The following is a 22,114-nucleotide window of genomic DNA, read 5'->3' as shown; positions in this document are numbered from 1 at the left end:
AATCCCGACAAGGTCAGTTAATCAAGATGAAGACCCAGCCAAACTAGGACTACTGTCATCGTGTACTTACGATCTAGTCCGCCAATGTACTTCATCGTGATTTCGCAGTGTCCCCACACGGCCGACACGATGGGGTGCAGCTTCCTGCCCTTAAGGCCCCTGAACGCGATCCCGAGGTACTGGCCGTCCACCACGAACGCTAACGTACCTTCGTCCATGTCTAGGACCACTGCGACGAGCACAAACGTTTTCATTAATCATTACCGATTCAGTCGACGAACTTTCTCAACAGATCCTGCAGAGCAGAGTAGCCATATTTGAACCAATGCATGTTGGAAACGAAAGGTACTAAGGACTACATCGGCATAACCTTGCTTCTGATACGGCTACTCCCTGCTAATCTTCGAGGTTTCCTTACCGAGGAATTTGTCAGGAACGATGAACGTCTCGTCGGGCTTGAGAAGGGCCGGGTACGTGACGCCATTGTTGTTCTTCGAGTCGTGTAGCAGCCTATTCCTGCCAAGATCCCAGCCCCAGCTGAGATCGTTGTTGCCTACCAGACTTTGGTAGCCGACACTGTGGAGAGGCGCGTCCGCCGTCGCGACGCCGACCACGGCGTGCGTGCCTCGTTGCCTCGTGCTCCAGTAGAGCTCCCACACGTGCATTCCCTTCGTGTAGCCCACCTTCCCCCTGATGCAGTCAGTGCTCTGCGCCACGGGATGTCGGTGAAACGTCAATTTGTCGTCGTCCTGCGGAACCGGAAGCGAACACAGATTACAACTTGCTGTCTACCCGAGCCCAGTTCGACGATCTTATTCCAAACTTCGCGTCAGGTTTCCACTGAACAACCTGACGTCGTACTCCTTGCCATTTAACCCACACCCCGTTCTTTTCCTACCGGAAGTTCCTCAACGCGAGCATCGAGTTCTATTCTGAATTTAAAGCTTCCTCCATGTGCTTGGAATTTTGTTACGCCGATTTACTTTTCCCAGGAACACGTGTATTGTACAAACCATTTTAATAAATTTACATCGTATAAAGATTTATCTATTCTCCTAACAACTACGCTACATCCGATGGATGTACATTCCTGGAACTATTAAAGATCGATTCAAAGGTAGCGGGAGTACGTGTTCAGCCTCGATTTGGAATAAGACCAGCTTCAACCTTACCCAACTTCGTCTGACACCGCGATAGAAACGTGGATTAATTTTACATGATATACGCGCGGATGGCTCGCTTCGAGAACTCTGTATTCGAGGGGACAATTCTCACGAGAAAAAAAAAGTCCGGAGAGCAAGGCTCCCAAGATTGTGATAGCTCGAAGAGACGCGGGTGATAGAGATCAGCGTCGTTAATGCAACCGTCAGTCGGTTTCTGGTTTCTCGGAAGGACGTACCTTGACGAATATGTTCAAACTACGGTCGTCGGCGTTCCAGCTGTGGTGTATCTGCGTCTCCCGCGAGGCGGGCGGCATATCGAGGAGGATGTCGAGGCGAGCAGGCCTCGAGAAATCTTGCGCCAGCTCTCTAGGTACCACGGGTTTGTACGCCACGGTGCCTCCGCCTCCGCCGCCGCCTCCGACGCCGATTGCGGCGCCCGTTCCAGTTCCGCTCTCGCGCGTCACGCTCTTCACGCCGCCTGCAAAAGATCGGGTTGGTCAGAAGAATCATACAGCACACCCATTCCCCTTGCTCTTCCTCTCTTATTCGTCTAACTCTTCCGTCAACGTCTACTTAGTTTTTGTCAAAAGTCTGTACACAGGTTGGGTACCTCTGCTGGAAGCTTCCCCGAAATACGGCAACCCGACAGCAGTTGCGCTTTAGCAGGTTCGTAAAGGGGCGCTCGAACGAGCGTGCAGGCAGAGAATTTTGATGCTCGAGGAGCAACCGTGCAAGCCTGCGCGACCAAAAGTAGGTATCAGACAAGACGTTCTAGGTGGTTCCCGACAGGTTCTACCTGCGGAGTCACAGGACCGCGAATCTACGGAGGTCCAGGTGAAGTCCAACGACCGCGACGCCCGGCGTTTCGTCGCCGGTCGTGGATTTCCACAGGGTCGTTAATAATTCAGGACGCGTTCGCGGGGTTCATCCTGCGGCGGAGCAGATACCTGGCAGCGTTGTTGCCGAGTAGATTTGCGGAGGATCGGGTGAAAAAAGAGTGCAAGAAAAATAATGAAGGGTTCGTTCGTCCGTCGGTGCCGTCCTCCGGCGGGCACACAGCAGGCCTCGTCGAAGGTTCTCGAAGGCTGCTGGTGCTGCTCTTTCGCCACTGCGGTGCTCTCGCAGGTTCTCGGCCCCACTCTCCTCTCTTCTGTTGGGCTAGGGTCGAACACGGAGCGATATCCTCGGATGCTGGTTTATTTGCTCTGGCAGCTGTTCCCGACAGCGTTTCGAGGGTTCCGAAACGAGGGTTCTGGAAAGGTCCGTGAGGATTTCAAAGGGTCTCCCGTGCCCGAAAAGCCGAGGGGCACTAATAGAAAGGGCCTTTCACGGCCCTCTCTCTCTCTCTCTCTCTCTCTCTCTCTCTCTCTGTGTGTATCCGGTCGGTTGGCCGAGCCTGCGGGTCTCCTTCGGGTTCGACGCGTCGCTCGGGCTTTTTTTCGGCGTCGTGTCCGAGAGTTACGATACTCTCGGCTCGTAAATTTCACGGGCGCAGCAGAAAAAGAGAGACAGAGAGAGAGAGAGAGAGAGTGAGAGAGAAAGAGAGAAGGAGCTGCGAATTGGCTGCGGTCTACGGCGACAAATTTCCCGAAAAGGCGAACAACGGGAGGAGCGCCGTTACAGGATCCTGGCGAGACGGAATCGATTTCCGGAAGCGGTCGTAAATCATGGGAGCAGGACCGGGATCGACGGGGAAACGATTAATCGGCGACGGTGCCGGTGTTTTTTCCACCGTCGAGAGCCTGCCCGATGGCTCGTGACCGTTCTAATGAGAATCGCCGGCTCTCCCGGTAACTAATTAGCCGCGGAACTTGTTACGCTAGGCTGGCCGGCCGCGTTACGCCGTGTTACGCCGCGTAACGCGTGTATGCAAATAATTAGCGACCTATTACACCAGCGAACTACGCGTTCGCTACGGCGAAACTTTCGGCGAACTTTTCGAAGGGAACCTTCTTCGACCGTCGTCGTAACTATTCAAAGGCGTGTACGCTACCCGAACGACCCGGGCCAAACTACCGATCTCCGGTAGATGAAAGAGAGACGAATGGACGAGCGGCCGGAAGCGGTAGACTCGTTTCAAAATAAATTCTCGGCGCGCGGCGGATAGAAGAGCGGGGTAAACCTGCGGTTCCACAGGGTCGAAGGAGCACCGGCTGCGGTTCGCCTTTCTTTTTCCTTTCACTTTTTAAACTGTAGCCGTCTCCGGCGAGTCGCCACGGGGCCGGGCAATCGAGAGGATTTATGGAAAGGTTAATTGTATCGGTGATTAATAGTTTCTCACTTATGTAAATTCGTGACCGTCCGAGGTAACAAGAGAGCCACAGCCAGCAGAAAACTTTCGCCTCGAAACCCGAGCGTTGCTTTACGACCCGTTTCTCGCCGGAGGATAGAAACGAGGAGACGCGGGCCGAGGGACCTGTTCGAAGCTTCTACCTGAGCAGGTAGGTAAAATCGAGAGCGGTCAGAGGCCTTGACCCTGGTCAAAGCCCGGCGTGGCGAGTCGACGCCGAAACTTCCTTTCCCGCGCAGCATGGCCGCGGCTCTTAGACTCGGCCGACGAATTTACACGACCAGTTTGGCTTCTCCCTTTCGCGCCTTCCTTTTTCCCGCTTAATCCGCGCACCAAGAAAAGCCTACGAATTCGCGCGCGCGCGAGACACCATTAACCTACTGCGCGGCATCCACTTCGAGCGATTCGGACAACGTCCAAATATTTGCGACACCAGACGCCGCAACTAATCCCTCGCCCAAGATTCCGTTGCAATTACAACGCTGCCACGAACCGAACAACTCGCCTACAACTCGGTTATACAGACATTCCTGCACTCTGACGCGCCGGCCGACCAACTTCGGATAACTGAATATGCTCGGAGAACCTGTGGCATTCCAGTTTCTTGGGACAATGTCGACCGGAGAAGTAGCTCAAACATGGAGTCTCTAGATGTTTGTTTTGTTTTGCCGTGTGTAAAATTAACAGAACGATTTCGGATGATTGCGAATTTGTCAGCAGAAACGGACTAGGCGTTTCATCTTTTTATCGTGTATACGATTAACAGAATGGTTTCCAAGGTTTGTCAGTTTGTCAATTTGTCAGTAGAAATGGTGTGCGAATGTCGGACACGCTGTCTCGAACGAACGAAAACTGCACGCTTTGTACATTCCGATACTGCGAAACGTGTTTGATCCATTTTAGCGGTGGAATGCAAGTTTTAAAGCTTTCGCCACCTCTTCGTGGTTTAAGATCCGTGGACATGGACAAATATCGATCTTGATTTTCGCAGCCAGATCCAGTGCAGATCATGGACGTCGGAAATCGTGACCCGAGACACATTACCTTCGTCCCATGACTCTGAGTCCGAATCCGAGGAAACCGCCGCTTGCCTACGATGTCGCTTTCTTCTGCGTCGTCGTTGTCGTCGTTCTTGTAGTTGTTCCTGTCTGTCTTCCGTCTCATCGTTGTCCGATGGCGGGTCAGGGTCGAGATTGAGTTCGTCTAAGATCGCAAGAAAGTGCGGTCGAAACAGGGTCAGGTCGAGTCGAGTCCGAGTCAGATGGGAAATTCGAAGTATGGGAAAACATTTGTTCGCGACGATGGGTCTTCAAATATTCCGACCAGGTTTAGAGGATATCTGCCATTTGTACTTGTCCGATTTACTTAGGATCGAGGGTCGAGCCGGCTCGAAACAAACTTGAGTACCTTTTGGTACTTTGCGCCGACCATAGGATCTGTCACACTCGGCTTGACGACCCATCGCTACGTATACAGTGACTCTCGTTAATATTCGGACATTTTTCAGAATGCAAGAACTTTTTTAAATGTGAACCTCTTAACAACGTGAATTTTCTTTAGATCATAAAGAGTTCCATCTACTAGACCATAACTAGAACATTTTGCTATTACTTAGAATGGCAGACAGAAAGAACAAAATCTCGTTCCTTAAACTTTCAATCTGAGTTTGTAACGAAAATTTTAAAAACATGCTTCGTAAATCTTAGCAAGTTCTGTACTAAAAATTTCATCGAAATTGGCGAATGCAATTTCATACCAAAGTTCAGATTTCGAAATGAAATTTTTAGAACGCATGTAAGTTACCATTTTTTAAATTTTCGTTACGGGTTCAGATAAAAAAATTGGAAAACATGAGTTGTTTATTTTATTTGTCATTCCAAATAATAGTAAAATTTAGAAAGCCTTGTATCATCTAAGAAAGATTCAGGCCGTTCAGTCCACTTCTAGAAATGTTATTGTGTTTTGAAAATTGTCCCAATATTAACGGAAGTCGCTGTAGCTTGATTTTCGGAAGAATATACCCGAATTGTCCTTGGCGTTATGGTTATCCGGCTCGTTTTCCTTAGTCATAGTACTCTCTCCAAGTAGTTCACATTTTCCTTTATATTTTAACACGTTGAGAGTCGTATCGGTCACATATAGATGACATTAATTATTAACTACATTTTGATATTCTTCCTTATTGCAAAACTTAATATTACTCGAATTTTTATGAATACCAAGGAGTTAAATTTGTATCTTTCCATGCCAGTGTCTCCAAACGACACACAAAATTATTATTTACTATTGTGTGACAATGTAACAATAGAAACAGTAGATCCTAATAAAGTTTCGCATACGTAATATATTCTGATAAAAATTAGTTTTCAATTAGTTGGTCCCAAACCACCAATGTGACAGAGAACGTGTTAAAAATGGCACTCTTAATCGTTCGTTCAAATACGTTATTATTCAATAGCATATTTATGCATTTAAGTGATACATGGACAGTTCACGTGATGAAAACAATTGGAGATTTTACAAAATACTGTCATATCATTTTCCACTTACTAAACTCATTAACAGAGGAAATATATTTTCATTCGTCATCTGTTTATTGCAATCGAGGTAGACAATTTTTATTTACAATATCTGAGCCGTTTATTTTCAATCCGCTTGTTACTTTTTATTATCGATTGCAGTAACGTGTATACTTTTCATTTAATAATTGCAACTGTTTTAATAGAAATTGTAAATTTTAGTCCCCTAGATCCGCACAAGCAGTGTGCAACACACTGATATCGTATACGTGTATACCTCCAATCCTTTTTCTAAATGAAATTATAAAATGGACCCTTTTAATACAAATACACTCAGGTCAGTTTCAAAATAGAGGACTCATTTATTTATTACACCCGCTGTCTAGTTATACAGGCTAGTGGTATGTAGGCAGGTAACTCTGTGTTCTCCACGTGTCGAGAGAAATTTAGGAGTACCCAATTCCGCCAAAGCATCGTCTGGTGAACTATTGGGAGAGAGTACCGGTACCTAAACGAGCAGGAGGACATTCGAAGCGTGTTCTTCCGAAAAAAAACGGAGCGTCGTATCGTAGAAGAGCAGGAGTGGTGGTGGTTCTAACCTGAATTTTTTTGGCCCATGTTCATGCCCCGATGGTGGGAGCGATGGTGTGGGTGATGCCGGTGATGATGCGAGTGGTGGCGGTGGTCGTTGCACAGCTTGCCAGCGGGCAGCTTGTACTTGTGGTGCCTGGTGCCGCCGTTGGTGGTGGTGGTGGTGGTGGTGGTCGTGGTGGTCGTGGTGACGAGGTGGTGATGATGGTGATGATGGTGGTGGTGGTGGTGGTGGTGGTGACGGCCGGTGGTCGGTGGTGTAGCGGGCACCGCGCCACCGTCTATTCCTCCTCCTCCCCCGCCTCCTCCTCCTCCTCCGCCTCCAACGCCGCCGCCTCCTCCTCCTCCTCCTCCGCCACCGCCCCTGCCGGGGCTTCCACCCCCGCCGCCCCCGCGGCCGCCGCCTCCGCCTCCGCTACCTAGACCGCCTCCGGTACCGCCAGTCGCGCCGTTTCCGCGGCTACCGCCCCCGCTCACGCAATGATTCGCTTTGTACCTGCAATGCGAACACACAGTGGGAAAACCTGGTTAGTTTAATTTGTCCTCGTTCAGCCGGCGCATTGATTTTTCAACCGGCCACAGTGCCGCGCTGCCGCCGGTGCCGTGTTTCTCCGCTCCGACACCGAGCGGACCGTGTACACACTCCAGAGAGGACAGTGCGCGACATTGTGTTCGAATTTACACGAATTCAACACCTTCCATTCCTTACTCGCGACACATTCAACGAAATCCGGGCTCGAAATAATCCATTTCAGATCCCCTTACACTGATATAGCTTACCGATCACTTTCAGTTTCGGTGCTCCGATGCCATTATTCGGCTTGTGTCGTCGCGTGTAAGTCATGGTTTCGATGTTTTAACACTCTTATCGGACATCGGATTTGTTTGAAACTAATGTACAAAGTCACGTGCGAGGTGACTTTGGAACGTTAAGGGTTAAGTGCGAAGCAATAATAGCGTCGTTCCACAAACTTTCTAAATACGTTAAACGGCAAATCGTTGAACGGTTTCTATTACATTCCGTTTAGCCCGCCTTACAATATTCTGGAAACCTGCGTGTTGTAATAATACCTGTTAACATTCTCCTTGATAACAAGTATTATTCAGACATGCTCTTTCATGTTCTCAGAGTTATTTGAAATTTATTTATATAGAAAAATATGATTCTTTATCGTCAGCGACGGACGATGTACAACCTAAAATATGGTGTTACTCACAGCTAACTGCTATCATCATCTCCATAGTGCAACATGTCAACATTTCACTATCACACTTTAAAATCATTGTACAACGTCAGAATAAATTGGTCAAAGTCAGAATAAAGGGCAATCGATTATATGTCGAAGAGCATCGACGTGTCTTTGCCGTTTCTCAAGCGAGATGGTTCAAGTGACGAAGTTACCCACTGAATCCAAAGAACTTTGTAACTATGGTGCCCCTCACTCCCACTTGGCCGGTCAGATAACGATTAGAAGCGCACAGAAAACATTTGGCGAGCGAGGAAAATCGAGATTACGCGCGGCGCGCGAGACGAGCATGCTCGTAATATCGGAACAAATTCGCGTGCCCGGCGAAATTCCGGTTGTTGTGTGTTGTGCCGTGTCCCGCGATATTTATTGCCGACACGATCGCGCCGAATAATATCGTAATAAATTTGCGGCGCGCCGTGTTCACGGTCGTTCGTTCGGTTTCGCGGCGCTAGTCGTCGCGTTCGGTGTCGCACATAAGCCTCGCAGGAGTTAGTACACACTTCGCTAAATTTTGTTCGGAGTCGCGGGCAGTTGCGCTAAAACGAGGAAAGAATTCTGTTCGGGAAGCGGCTTGAACGTCGAAGCGACTGCAGCGTTTAATGTGCACTTTTGACAACCGAAACGCGAGGACGCGTAACGAGCAGGTACATTCGAATTTGGCAGTTGAGAGGTTGGCAGTTGGCACGTAGATGGTATTGAAACGTGCAAGGTAGCCATATGTTGCAATTTATGTTTATATTTGCAATGTGTAATAACCGGACTGCGGACATCGTGGATTTGTGACAACAATAAGTAGATGAAATTCAAGAAAGTGAAAACAGTCAAAATGATTTTTTTACAATTTCCGATATTATAAAATGTTTCTATGGGAGATTTTTCGATAAACTACTTCATTCGAGCATACATTACAAAAGAAATCCTACAAAGTTTAAATAAATCAGCTCGATACTGTTAAAGAATTTCTTCATATTCAACTTGGTATGCTTATTAGGTAAAGAAATAAATATCTGTTGAGCTCCTGCATCTCGCAGTCGATGCAGACAATTTTTATAATGCATAAAACTCCGCAATCTGTAATAACATTCCTTTGCCGTGCCAGTCGATATCCCATACGCACGCGATTCGCTCGATAACATTTGGTCGGGTCAGTATACATATGGTCCGTCCTTCATTTCCGAGACCAATCGCAGTCTGCGCCAACACCCCAAGTTCCTGCTAATGCATAGTTCTGAACACGGTGAGTAACTGAGCTAGTACCGACGTTGCGAACTGCTGTAAACTCGCGTTGAAAATTGAAAGCGTCCAGCAGTTCCATTAGAAGCGAATAGCTCGTTCGGAAGTAACGGGAAAATTGTCTGTAAAGAATTTCAAGAAACGGAAACACCGCGTCGTTAAAGCGCCCCCCTAAAGACGTCGTCAAACGTCGATTTATCGCGTGTATTCGGTTCAACCGCACTTCGCGATAAGAGAGCGCATCCCTTAAAGAAGTAGCGATTGTTCTTCGTACAACCGAACTCGACGCGACTCTTGAATTTAACAAAGAAACAATTTCAGGAAATGACTCGTCGGCAATTATCTGCTGCTGACCGTGAAGCTCGTGACAACGGCGATCGAAATGGCGGCGTTTCACCGTGAACTTCCGAGGTCTGCGACACGATAACGGCGGTTTATCGGGTGGTCGCCGCAGGAAGAATCTGATTTCGTGAAATTGTCTAAGGACAAACGTAGCCGCAATTGACCACGACTAATCGGCGGACAAGTTGAATGGGACTTCGAAGTTCCTGGTCGATGAATCGACGTGGAGCTGCGGAAGGAAGCAACGCGGTCGTCTTTGCGGCTTTTGCTCGACGGTTGTCTACGCGAAGGTGAACGGGAACGAGGAACCAGATGCGCCTGGAAAACAAGGTTCCGGGACCGAGGTCGCTCCAATTTTTACAGCCGACCATTTCCGGCGACCTCGTGACGTAATTTCGCGCGAACGATGCTCGCAAGCCGCTCATATCCGTGCGGCGCGGCACGCTTCCGGCCGCCGACACCGGACACTGGCATCCTGGATTCAGCTAGATCCGGTAATGATCGAGATTAGCGAAAAACTTGCGCGAATAGTGCCCGCGGGATTTTCCCACCGGAATTTTTCTGGAATGCACTAGGACGACCTCGGACGATGTTCGCAGGCTCCGAACCCGTTCCTCGATCAATCGAAACCTGTCAGGCTCGATCGTCGCGGTCTCCCGACCCCCGACCTTCGACCTGCTCGCTCCTCTTGTTTAACCTCGGTTGTTGCTCAAGTGGAGATGCGTGGAGCGATTTATCTGCTCGTTAATCGCGAATCGTTTTGCAAGACGTTCAATGTTCGCTCGCTCCTCTCGGCCAATGTGGCGCGAGCTGCCATCGACAGCCGTTCGAGAATTGAATGAATTCGGTCTAATCGTTCATGTTAATTCGCGCGGTGGCCAACGCTCTGCGCATGGGTCAATGCTCACCCGAGCTGTTAGGAACTCCATCAAACTTGGAAATTTCTGGTCGGTAACTCCGGTGGACGATTGTTTGGGTCTGAAAGGAGATCGATGCGGAGGGAAGCCTGTCCACGAGTACATATTAACTTGATTCAGGAAATTTGTTCGAGCATCTCGCCGACAGGTTTAGAGCGAGCATTGTACAAACACGGAGTTATGCGTCGAGTCGCGAAAGGCCAGACTGGCAGCGTAACGAGATGAATTTCAGGGAACGGGGTTCTTCCCAAGGGGAAAAAAAAAGTGATCGCAGGATCGAACAGAATGCATCGCGACGCTCGGTTCCCGCGGAACCGGAAACGCGCTCGAGAAACCTCGAATTTAATTTGCCGCTACGGAACAGAGTCGAGTAAGAGGCCCGAACGGAACGAGCCTCCGCTCGGAACGCAACTCCTCGCCGTCACGGCTGTTGCCAGCTCGACGGCGAACGCTTCTCTCGGTCTCGAACGAGTCGCCCATTAATGGCGGCTTGATCCCCGTTAGTCAGACTCTAATCCCGAACACAATATTACGCGCTTCCTCGGAATGGGAGAAAGTGCTCGTGTAATCTCGCGGCTCGCCGCGGCGTCTTCGTTGCGTCACCGTCGTTCATCGGCCGGTTTAAAGCGGCCACCGCCACCGTTACGGTCGCTCGATCCGAACTACTTTCGCGTATCGGGCTAAGACAAGCCGGAAAACCGGCGCGACCGATGTCTCTGCGCGCAACCGTCTCGCGTCGAGCATTGCCGGCGCGAAAGAAAGTTCTCTGTTCATTGATTGCAGCGGACTTTGTCGGACCACTTTGCTCTTTGGGGTCAGATTCGACTCGAACGAAACACTCGACAGACTTCATATATGTTTTTATTATTTGTCACGAGAATCGCGAGCCAGCGGCTTGTTAACATTTTCAAGAGATCAAGCCTCTCTGGCTGTTTCTCGCTTTCAGAAATTAACCCATTTGCATCGTTCGAACAAGTGGAAAATTAGTGATGCAAATGGTCAACGCTGAATCAACTTTGTTTTGTGAAGCGTTTTGTTTCGGAAAAGTGACAAAAATTAAACTGTTCGACATCTTTATTATAACGTACATTCGAGCTAAGGAGATTATTCAATTTTTTAGCATGGAGAGATTAATCCGAAATTTCAATAAACATGTAAAACCGTATCGTAGATTTCGGGTTAACGCAAGAGGCTTGTATTTCATATACAGATCGGCTATGTAATGATTCGACTCCGGATTTCATGCATTTTTGAAAAAATTGCTAATGCAAATTACAAAAGATAAGGGAAATTGTATGAAGAATAGATGGACACATATATATTATTTTTAAGTAATTAAAACGGTTGACAGAAGAGATACGATTCTAGTTAACTCCAATTTCTTGAAATCGAACTTATATTTCGTTTAAAGATTCACGGTCTGGTAACCATCAAGCCAAATATGTTCACAGCTCGGTTTCCTATCTAAAAATTGCCCAGCGCGACTTCGAAGGGGCAAATAACTCTTCCACCAGCAACACACGAACGAAAAGCTAGTTAGCTCATATCGGGAATTCCCGATTGACGGTCTAATCTAAATTAACGATCGGCGATGCCAGGTCGTACGATTATTTTCCGGTGACGGGAGCGAGAAGGTTCGCGCGAAGGGCGCAGGCTGCAGGGTATGGACTTCGAAACGGCGATCGGTCGGAATTCCTTTTTTTTTTCCTTTTTACGAGGGCGTTGCAGTCAGAGATGATTTTCTCGAGGCGTCTGGATCGAATGGCATTCGATTTCGAGGGGAAATACGAGAGCACCGGTCGTTGGCGAGCATGGTGGAGGCGCCCAACCGGTAGCGGTATTGATCCGCGGGGGTCACCTTTGCCCCACCTCGACACGAGACCAACCCCCGAATCCACCGGCGTGTCCGCCCCCTCCCTCGCCTCCCTCGCCCCTCCGGGCTCCAGTAACAACGACACCCACAGGCGAGGGGAATCGGCGAGGGTAGAGGGAGAAACGGCCAGAGAAAAGAGAGAGACACCAGCGGCGTGTACCCCTTCCACGAGGCTCGTAAACTGACAAAAATGCTCCAGGAAAAATCCGGCGGCCTAGCAGGCTCTCCACCGGTCTCATATTCCTCTGAATTGGGGCACGTTTCACCTGTTTTCGCGGGATTAACAGGTTTTCCGGGCCCTGTGCAAGCGCCGGCGTTGCTCCACCGAGTTCTGCTTCGTCGACGATTGCGCGACGGATTTCGGTTTACGGAGACGTACCATATTTCACGGCGTCGTTTCAACGAACCCCGAACCTGCAGCACCGATGGAATTTACGATGGCGATTGTTTGATTTTCCAGCAACGATCGGCTAATCGAGCCGCGATAAGTTTCAGCTTCGCCGGGGAATTGATCACCTCCCATCAGAGATTTAATTTGAAAAAGACCAGTGGAAAATCAGCAGCGATTCGATATCCACGTTTTCGATCATCAGCTAATCAATCCCGCAAAGGGAATTATGAGCAATTCTGCTGACGTGAGTAATGACACGGAGTATGGCATAAATTAGATTTAGCTGTAGAAAATAAAGATTGTCGGAAGGTTAGCAGCAATTCGGTGTGCAACCAACCAACGTTACATATTGAGCTTGCTCGTGAATCTACCTTGCGATCGTCTCGCGGCAAAAAGAATTAGAACTTTCGCGCTTCGGCCGGCAAACCCGTTCGAAGCACTCGGGTTTGCAAGGTGGACGCGAATTCTCGTCGAGGCAGGGCTCCGATTATAATATTAGCAGCGGTCACGCGACCGCCGTAGAGGAGGTCGGAGGGTGTGCGGCCGGTTTCCAGAGCGAGGTTTCCGCTGGGATAAGGTGGTTGGTTATCCGCGTGGAAACGTAACGAGGCAGATCGATCAAACATCGTGGAGGACGAGCGTAAATCGCGGATACGGCCGGTCGCGCACGGCACGGCACGGCCAGTTGCCAACCGGTACCGAACCGCCAGTCAGCAGTTGTCAATTGCGTTCAATGATACTGAAATGCCGAGCCGAGTCGAGCCGCGTCGATCCATTACGCGCCGTTCTTCTCGAGTGACGCTCCAAGCCCGTGTCGCAACACTCGCACACTCGCGGCACTCGAAACACTCGCAAGGCTGGGATCGGGGACTTATGGCTGGCCGAAGCGCTCTACCTCTCTTCCCTCCGGTAATCCGCTATTTGTTGCTATTAAAAGCGAACTCGGAAACTTTTACGCCTCCGACATCTCTATGGAGCTTTGTATGGAAATAGAATTCTCGTACGAGTCCCGCCGATTAAATAATGCTAATGAGATTAGAGGCTTTCCATAGGATCTCCGTGCTCTAGCCACAATGCGTATTCACCTGCTGCTAATCCTTAAGGGGAACGATGTCTCGCTGCTCGGACCAATCGGGAATTTAGCGGACCCACAGCGAAGATTTTTGCTCGTCGTGTCTCCAGCTTTGGATAAGAGCATCGCGTCAGAGAAATGTTAATAAAATCAACGTTTACACGTGAAATGAGGCGGTCGTTAATTTTATTTGAAAATGCTGTGTCGTCTTCCAGGGTGACTTTAAAACTTCAACTTTTGCTAACCCATCAATGGTGGACGATATTATTCGCCCGGACTTGGAAATTCAATTTTAAGCTGATCTAGTATATTTTTCTAATCTTATCGGGCTTAGCAAGAGATACGAATGTGGAAGAGAGTAATCGATCTCATAGAACTTAAGTTTTCAATTTCAATTTGAATTGTATATTAATTCTATTAATATGACAATTCCATGAGATGTATATTAAATATGTTACTTTAATTCTAAATGGATGTTGTTTAGGTGGCAGTCAAGATGTTAAAGTTATCGTTGAATCAGAAATAGGACCGGGGGAGCTTCAAATGTGACCTAGAACACGCGAATTAACAAGTTCTTGAAATTTCAAGTTAGAAACAGTTGAAGCTGAGTGCTATTAAAAACGAATGTAACGACGTTAACAACCGAGTGGTTCAGATGTATTTGGATCGTTATGACGTGGGCACGACCTTTCGGCCCAGAAACGCTGATTCGGAGCAACGCGTATTTCGATTGCTTCCGTCGGGAGAATTATTTAAAAGAAAATTTCGCAGAGGAAGCCTGGACACGGCCGGTTTCCCCGGTCGGTTCGCGCGAACCGGCGAGAAACGTAACGGCCGTTCCGCGCGTCGCAGCTTAGTGGTCGCTGTGCTTAGAAGCGGAACAGCTGACGAGTGAGGCCCCAGCCGACACACCTGTTCGCCAGCTGCCTCGACAAAGGCACGGGCCCCGATAGAAACCCCGTAGCCAACGTGCTCTCGCTTTCCTCTCGCGCCGGCGCGAGCCTGCTCCTCTTTTGTCGGCTGGAACCACCGGCTCCTCTCCTCCTCTCCTCTCCTCTCCGCTACTCTGCTCTACGCTCTTCTACTCTCTTCGCGCCGTGGAGCTCGCGTTTTCGCGGCGCGACCTTTTAAGGATTTCGCCGCCTGGAACCACACCCTCCTCGAGAAGCGTCGAAACAATGGCTCACCCGCTCCGCTACTGGGACCGGGCCCCCAGGTTTATCGCTCGATTTCGATCAGAGCGAGCAAAGGTCTGGCGAAGAGGGCTGATGCAACGGCCGGGCCCTGGTGCCTCGAGAAATATGATTTGGACCTTTCGAACCTACTTTTTCTGTTTCCTCCGCATTGTGATGCTGGAAGTCGATCGGGAATAATGGGGTCAGTGTTGTTCCTCGACTCGGCGCGGATCGATCGGGTCCTGAGATACGCGGAATTGCGCCGAATTGGAAGACGACCAGCAATGTCGGACATAGCGGGTTGCATTATGCTGCGTTTCGACCAACCGGAAGGACGCTCATTTCGATAACGGACTGTCTCCAATGATTGCTTGTTCAATGGAAATTAAGGATCCATAGAATTTCAACACAAACTAGATCTCTTACAAACAGATTTCGATACTTTGTACAAAATAAATCTTTTTTAATTGAATCCTAAAAAACAGAAGTTTGTTAGGAAAGTATTTCTCAAGTATTTCCTAAGAACAGTGTTCTTAAATTCATGTAACGTCTTCATAGTTTGAAACAGTCTTATTAATCTTATCAGAAATGCATAAAATCGGCTATGAGATACCCGGGTAGTACCCGAGTATCTCGTCGGTACAATTGAAATCAGTGGCATAGTACAAACTCTTGCGATTCGCGAGGCAAACGAGCATTGGCGCGTTCGGTTTAAACGAGTCATCGGAATTCGAGCAACAGATTGTAGCGTAATCGCGCGACAGCGGAAACAAAAGTAGCTGCTGCCGCTGCAAAATCCAGCGCGAACTAGATACGACCGTTCCTGGTCAGAGACAACGCCCCAGTCGTTCCCATTTCCGCGAAAGCAATCCCAGCAAACTCGCTGAGGATCTTTAACCCGGTGTCGCGTTGATGCGACGTTTCATTTGCAGTTACAACCGATTTGCATTGTCGAGCCCGCCATGTCCTAGCTAGCGCGTTCGTTGCGCCAACCGTTTTCTTGTTCGCGTTAACAAAGAATTGAGTAGAGGAGAGCCGTTGTTTAATTTCCTGCGTTCGCTGAAGAGGATTCTCGAGAGATCCGATTGGTCCAAAAATTCTCTGACCTCGGCGAGCTTCAAAAATTCTTTACATCGACGAGCCGATATCGGCGCTTCCGACCGTTGGAACTATAGTGGTCGATCTCGATCTCGACCACAGACGTTTTCGACCAAGCCGTGCCACGCCCCGCTCGAGAGGCCCGAGACAATGGTCCGGCGTTTCGCGGCTCGATCCGAGTCGAATCTTAAGGCAATAATAGTGGTCCTCAGCTGCTCTCGCGATTTTTTGTCGAGCGCGGCGACTCTCGCTGAGATCGATCCCTCTTGGAGTCGCGTCCCCGGCTGCGTTCCCGGTCCTCCACCATGGGTCCTCCCTTCCTTGTTTTTCGGCCTCTTTTGTCCCCGTGACGTTTCTCAGCCGTCGGCGAACCGTCTAGTGCCATGAATTTCCTTTTGGCCTGGCTCCGTCCGAATCGATATACCAACGAAACCGCACTTCGCGTGCAAAGAGACCGAGAGTGTAGCAACTATTCTCTGGTTCTTTGTCGGAGACCACATTATGTGAAATTGCAAGCGAGATTTGCCAGATGTTAAGTTAATTTTAGAAAACTAACCATTAGAGGTTATAGCTTTATTATACCTCTTCTCTTATTAAATAAGTGTCATCCGCCCGGCAAATTTGTTACTTCATGGAAAAGATAAAGACGAAGTTCGCTAACAGTATCTGCGAAAATGGTTTCAATCATAGAAGAGATTTTATAATTTTTCAACTCTTCTAACTCTTACGTTTCCGTCGAGTTAGCCACCGTCAATGCCATTCAACAAAAAAAAATGGTAACGAAAGGATTATTCTGTCGACAAAGAGTTGCTATTATTGCAATTATTGTAAAGATCAAAAGAATTATGTTATTAACAAAATAAAAACCGCCTTCATTAATTGCGAGGAAAAGATAATATAGAGTTTGTTAATTTTACCTCAAGTGCATAAGATCCTCAGTATAGTGTTCATTTTCTAGGCGTCTGACACTAACGTTACTAAATAGGAAGTAAAAAAATACTATAACTTCTCATCGTTTGGTTTCCGAAACTAATTGGACATCTAAGAAACCTGTCCTGCGAGTAACGGTAGAAGACTATCGTGGTCTGACTAGGTACTTTTGATTTCCGGAGAGCCCATTCCAAGTTGCCCATCGCGAAATTCACGTGGCAGAGGATCTCGAAAAATCAAAAAAGAAGAAACGATATTCAGAAGAAGAAGAAGAAGAAGGAGGAGGAGGAGAAGAAGAAGAAGAAGAAAGAGGAGGAGGAGAAAAAGAAGAAGAAGAAGAAGAAGAAGAGTCGAGACTCGTGCACTTGACTTTTTCCACGAACTCGCGGCGCCTCGCGACTTTAAATCGGTTCGCTGTTCTCCGTTCCCTCTCGAATGAGATCACCGGGGCCCCCCACCCGGTGCAAGTGCATTTAAGGACGGGTTACGCGGGTCAAACTGCAGCCTCGACACAGTCGGGCAAAGCGCACGTGCAGCAGCCCGGAGATCGACGACGATCGTCGAGAGATATTTTTAAGCGGCTGCCGCACTGCGTTCAATTTACACCGCTTCCATCGAACCTGCTGTTATTTCCACGTCTGCGATCGTAATCGCGGCACCGCCATTAATTCCTTGTTTCCGCGACGAGATATCAGCGATCCTATCGCGTGCAATAAACAACTATTATTATTAGATCGGCGCGAGGCGGTCGAATAACTGTAACGGAAAAATCACCTTGTCGCGCCGCGACGCCGAGGCGTATTTTACTCGGCCTTCGGTAATATCTACTCACCGAGGCAGATATTAGCAACATGGATTTCTTAATTGCAACAAGATTCCTGCACGCCGCCAATAAGAAACCGGCGAGCGGTGAACGCGACGGAATGGTCGAGCTCGATTTTCAAAAATAAGAAACTGGAATCGCGAGTGCGTCGCGCCATTTAATATCGGACGTGTCCACTTGTTCTTGGACAGGGAAGATCGAACGGCGGAACGATCGGCTGGCCGCGGTTGTTGGTCGCGTTTACGGTGTTGCACGTGCACGGCTCGCGGATCGTGTTGCAGATAAACGAGCGGACTCGCCAGAAGACAAACGACGCCAACAGGAAGAAGACACACTCGTACAGGTGCCGCAGCTAAAGACCCGCTTCTCCGTCCTCGAGGACCGGCGATTGCCGATCCGAGCAATTTCTCCGTCCACCAGTCGTGTAACGTCCACTAGGTACACCATCGACCGTCATAAGCCGGTGGTATCTTCGTCGTCCCGCTCGAAACTGGTTCGCGATCTCCGGAACGAACGCTATTATCTCACTTTTTCTTCTCGCGCGAGGACGACGACAGATCTTCTGCCTTCTCGCTTATCGAATCGCTTGTGCAGCGGTCCTCGTCAGACCCACCATCGAGTCTCTCAGTCTTTCAAAGCCTGTAACTCGCAGCCGGAGGTTTCACAAAAATCCTAACTAAACCGTTCGAGCTTTCCTCTGTGTTTGAAAGCTTATAAACCGTAGCCAGAGATTTTATCATTTTTCTTTACATACTTGGTACGGAAAAAATGTATCTTCAAGCAAGCTGCTTTCTTCTTGTTGTTATTAAATGGTTTGCTAAGAAACGTAGTCTTTTAATCAATGAAAAATGAAGAAACAGGTGAAACGGAACGGCCTACAAGATACTTGAGTTGATATCTATATACTAAAATTTTTTGATAGATTCAGCAAACGTAAACTGACTGGCAGAAAACCAGAATTCGGATCGAACGTTGGTGGACATAGGTCAAAATAGATTTCGCACATGATCGAAGGTTAACGGAGTTCGATCTTGTGCAACATCATCGTAGTTCCGAACCGGCTCGTTTGAGGAAAACCATGAAATAATTGGCCGGTGACTTCGCCGATGGGGAATACCTCGTGCTCACCGAGAGGGAACAGTGATTCAGCGATCCGGGATCGAGCGGAGGGCCGGCGATCCACCGCGTCGAAATCGAAAGATTGTTGTCGAGATTTTCTCAAGGTCCGCCGAAGGGAAAACGAAAGGCAGCGGTCTGCGGCTCCGCTCACGGATTTCCTCACACGAGGGACGAGCGACGCGTGCACGCGCCCGATGAGCAGCCGCGCGCGCTCTTGGCTTTTTCGTCGAGAGAGAGAGAGAGAGAGAGACTGGTTCCCGAAGACGGTGTCCTTGGCGGAGGATAACTCGCGCGAAACTTTTCTCGTTCCAGATGCCTTTTTCGTCGGGCTGCTTGAAATTAAGCTCGCCGCCTCTGGCAAGCGAATCAACGGAATCCGAGATGCTATGCAGGAATACGCCTGGTCTGCTTTATGAAGAGCGGTCGCGGAGCATTTATGGCGGACGGTCCAAAACACGTTCAGCCATCGGATGCTATAACGACGCTGGCATTCCTCGACATTTATAATTTTTAAACCTTAGATCCTAAACGCTACTAATGTACATCGTTTTGCAACAATGACAAGTTGCGATTCGCTCGAACTTTGAAATGACTTCTGTAATTAAACTGCGAATCTTATTTGTTTACGACAGGATTGAGTACTTGCAATTTCAACTATTAGAATTACTAAATCTAACCATAGCACATGTTTCGATAGAGAAGTTTATTAACTGAGTTCTTATACTATCGGGTTGTTGAAAAGGTACTTTCGGTTTTCCAAATAGCTAGCTTAGAAAAACGCCGTAATTCCTATACAACAAACTAATATAATGTACAATATAAGTAAGTCAACAAATTTACTCATAATTCCATGAGGGAATTGATTACAAGTGCTCTAAGTCGATAAGAGAAAAATTAAACATAAATTCAGTGTCTGTGGAAGAAAAAATTAGAAACTAGTCGTTTCGACAGTCTAATGCTTACCATGATCGGTATAAAATTTTGTTAAAAATATGCGCAGTAGAAGCAGGTTTGATTTCGTTGCACAACAGCTAAATCCATCGAAACGATCGCGTACAGATTTCCATTGGCGGGGAAACCTGTGTCTCCGAGCGGCATGCAACGCGGAGGGGGCAAAATAAATCGAGAACTGCTATTTTAACGATCGTCCGGATCTCGGCGGAGCATCTCGACGTGGTTAGCGCGCGGGGGTGCCAGTGGCACCTTAATCCGGAGGGGGCCGACCGAGGGAGTGACAGTGAGAGAGAGAAAGAGAGAGAGAGAGAGAGGTGGGGTGGGGGGAGAGAGACAGAATACAATGGTGATTGTCTCGAAACGTTTACAGCCTAATTATGTGAACACGGGCCCCGGCCGTGGAGTGGAGTAACAATGCTATAACTCGTAACAATGTACGATTGTTCATTGTCTGCCCGTGCCCCTTCGCTTTTCTTCGCGTGCACGCGCAGCCTCCTAACCCCGTGCATCGTCGCGCGGCTACCTTCGGCCTTTTTTACGCGGATCGAACGAGTTCTTGCGCCGGAACACCGTCTGAGACCGAGAACAGTTCCCTGCGAAGGGCCTGCGATGGGATTCGAGCAGCTTCTTCGTTCCCTTCGGGCTTCCCGGAATCGTCCAATGTCTCGAGCTTCGAGCTACTCTGAGATGGACGCGTCTCTCATCAAAGTCTTTGAGACAGGGCTGCAAGCTCGAAATTAGAATCTTCCAGCGAGGAGAGACAGCGCGGGAGAGCGACGGAAGAAGAGAGAGAGAGACGAAGAGAAGCGAACTCGCACGTGTTCGGCCTCGAACTTTACATAGTCGGGCTCCGTGACTGGGCTCCTCTGGCTCTCTTGGTCGCTGCTGCTCTCGGTCTTGCAACATCCGGTCTGTGTTCCAAGGCCACGCAAGATCACAGAAATCGGGTCGTTGAACCGGGCCGATGCGAGTCACGCCGCAACGAGCGATCGACCAGGCGCCAGCTCCAGATAAACGCACGTGCTCGCCTGGCTCTCTCGGCCGCGCCGCGCCGCGCCATTGCCGCTCGATAAGTCGAGATAACCGCGAGGCTCGTCTCTCGATTGCTCTCCTCCGATCCCTTGCTTCGAAACACCTCCGGCCTTTCGCGTCCGTGCCGCGTGCCGAAAGGCACACGACAAACCTCCATTTTCATCGAAAGTGGAGAAAGTTCTTTTAATTAAAATGCTCTAATTTTCCAACATCCTAGGTCTTTCCATCGAAGATCAGAATGAGAAGAAGAACTAAATCAGTAACTAATTGTAAGAATATACGCACTATAGAGAACCGTGAGATATTTATCTATTAAATGGTTCGCACCGATTTTAGTAAACGCTTTTTTCTTTCAACAAGTGTGCATATGTTAAATATTTTGTTGCTATTACATGATTGTTTAAGATGAAACCTTCAGTCAAGTTAGTAGCCCAGTGTTTCACAATGATGTGCAAGGGTCTAAATACTTCTGCACGATGATGTGAGTACCATAAAAGTTACATCAAATTCCGATAATAGCTCCGTAGCAGAATCGACAAACGAGGATTCTTGTGTCTAAAATTGATACCTGTTTCTCGCAGGATGCTCTTGATTCGCGGTTTCGTCGTATTCCATTTCGATCGAAGCGATTGGCTCGCGTGATGCTACCTCGTTATCGAGCCTCTCTGCTCGTCACAGTTCCAAGCAAAAAGAACGTGTTACCTAAGCGAAGGACATTTTCTCGCCGTGAACTTTGCCCCCCTCCCGAGCCGCCAGTTTCCGACTCACGGAAATGCGTCGTTCGTTATCCGATCCAGGGTACCGCCAGAAATCTGCATGTCACGGGAGCTATGCTAATCCGGTCTTTGGAAGAAAACCGCGGCCAAAGTCGTCTTTTTGACGCGGCAACTGTGTAACGCGTTATTAACCATACTCCTTGGGACTTTCCCGACAAAAAACACACGTCCTCGTTTCTTAGAAACTGTCAGAATAAGGATCTACGTACTAACAGCGACTTCTATGTGCTTTCTATGATTTAATAAAAATAGTCTTTGTAAAATTTTTCTAACATTTTTATAACGACAGAAATTTTTACGCAGAAAATTGGAGACCAGTCGTGTCGACTGGTTTTGTAGTTGTACTGTCAAACATAGATCCAGCAACGACATCGTCGGAAGCAATCGCGAGACCCTATTGATTCAATGAATTGACGCACTTTGGAAGAATTCGGAACAGGACAACTTTCAGGGTTTCGCCGAGATCCTGGAAAAGCGGGCTCCGAGGATTATTTCCGAAGGGGCAGAGAGGTCTCGAGATCGTCGATAAAACGGAAGGACCCGGGCTGGCAGCCGTCCCCGACGAC

The 22,114-nt window shown here is 48.5% G+C and overlaps 1 protein-coding gene across 3 annotated transcripts in view; it reads right to left on the bottom strand.

Annotated features, from left to right (window-relative positions):
* LOC144474029 (protein gustavus-like) overlaps positions 1-22,114 on the bottom strand; it is a 151,202-nt gene that overhangs the window by 5,789 nt on the left and 123,299 nt on the right. For all 3 annotated transcript variants that reach the window (XM_078188463.1, XM_078188465.1, XM_078188466.1), the window contains 4 exons: positions 6,572-7,059; positions 1,400-1,641; positions 419-749; positions 71-229 (listed from right to left, as the gene is read on the bottom strand). In XM_078188463.1, the coding sequence (XP_078044589.1) occupies positions 71-229; positions 419-749; positions 1,400-1,641; positions 6,572-7,059 (1,220 nt within the window). The remainder of the gene's footprint in view (positions 1-70; positions 230-418; positions 750-1,399; positions 1,642-6,571; positions 7,060-22,114) is intronic.

This window comes from Augochlora pura, chromosome 8 (assembly GCF_028453695.1).
Source record: "Augochlora pura isolate Apur16 chromosome 8, APUR_v2.2.1, whole genome shotgun sequence".
NCBI lineage: Eukaryota > Metazoa > Arthropoda > Insecta > Hymenoptera > Halictidae > Augochlora > Augochlora pura.
Note: the sequence above shows the minus strand (reverse complement) of the source record. Positions and strands in the feature narration are given on the sequence as shown.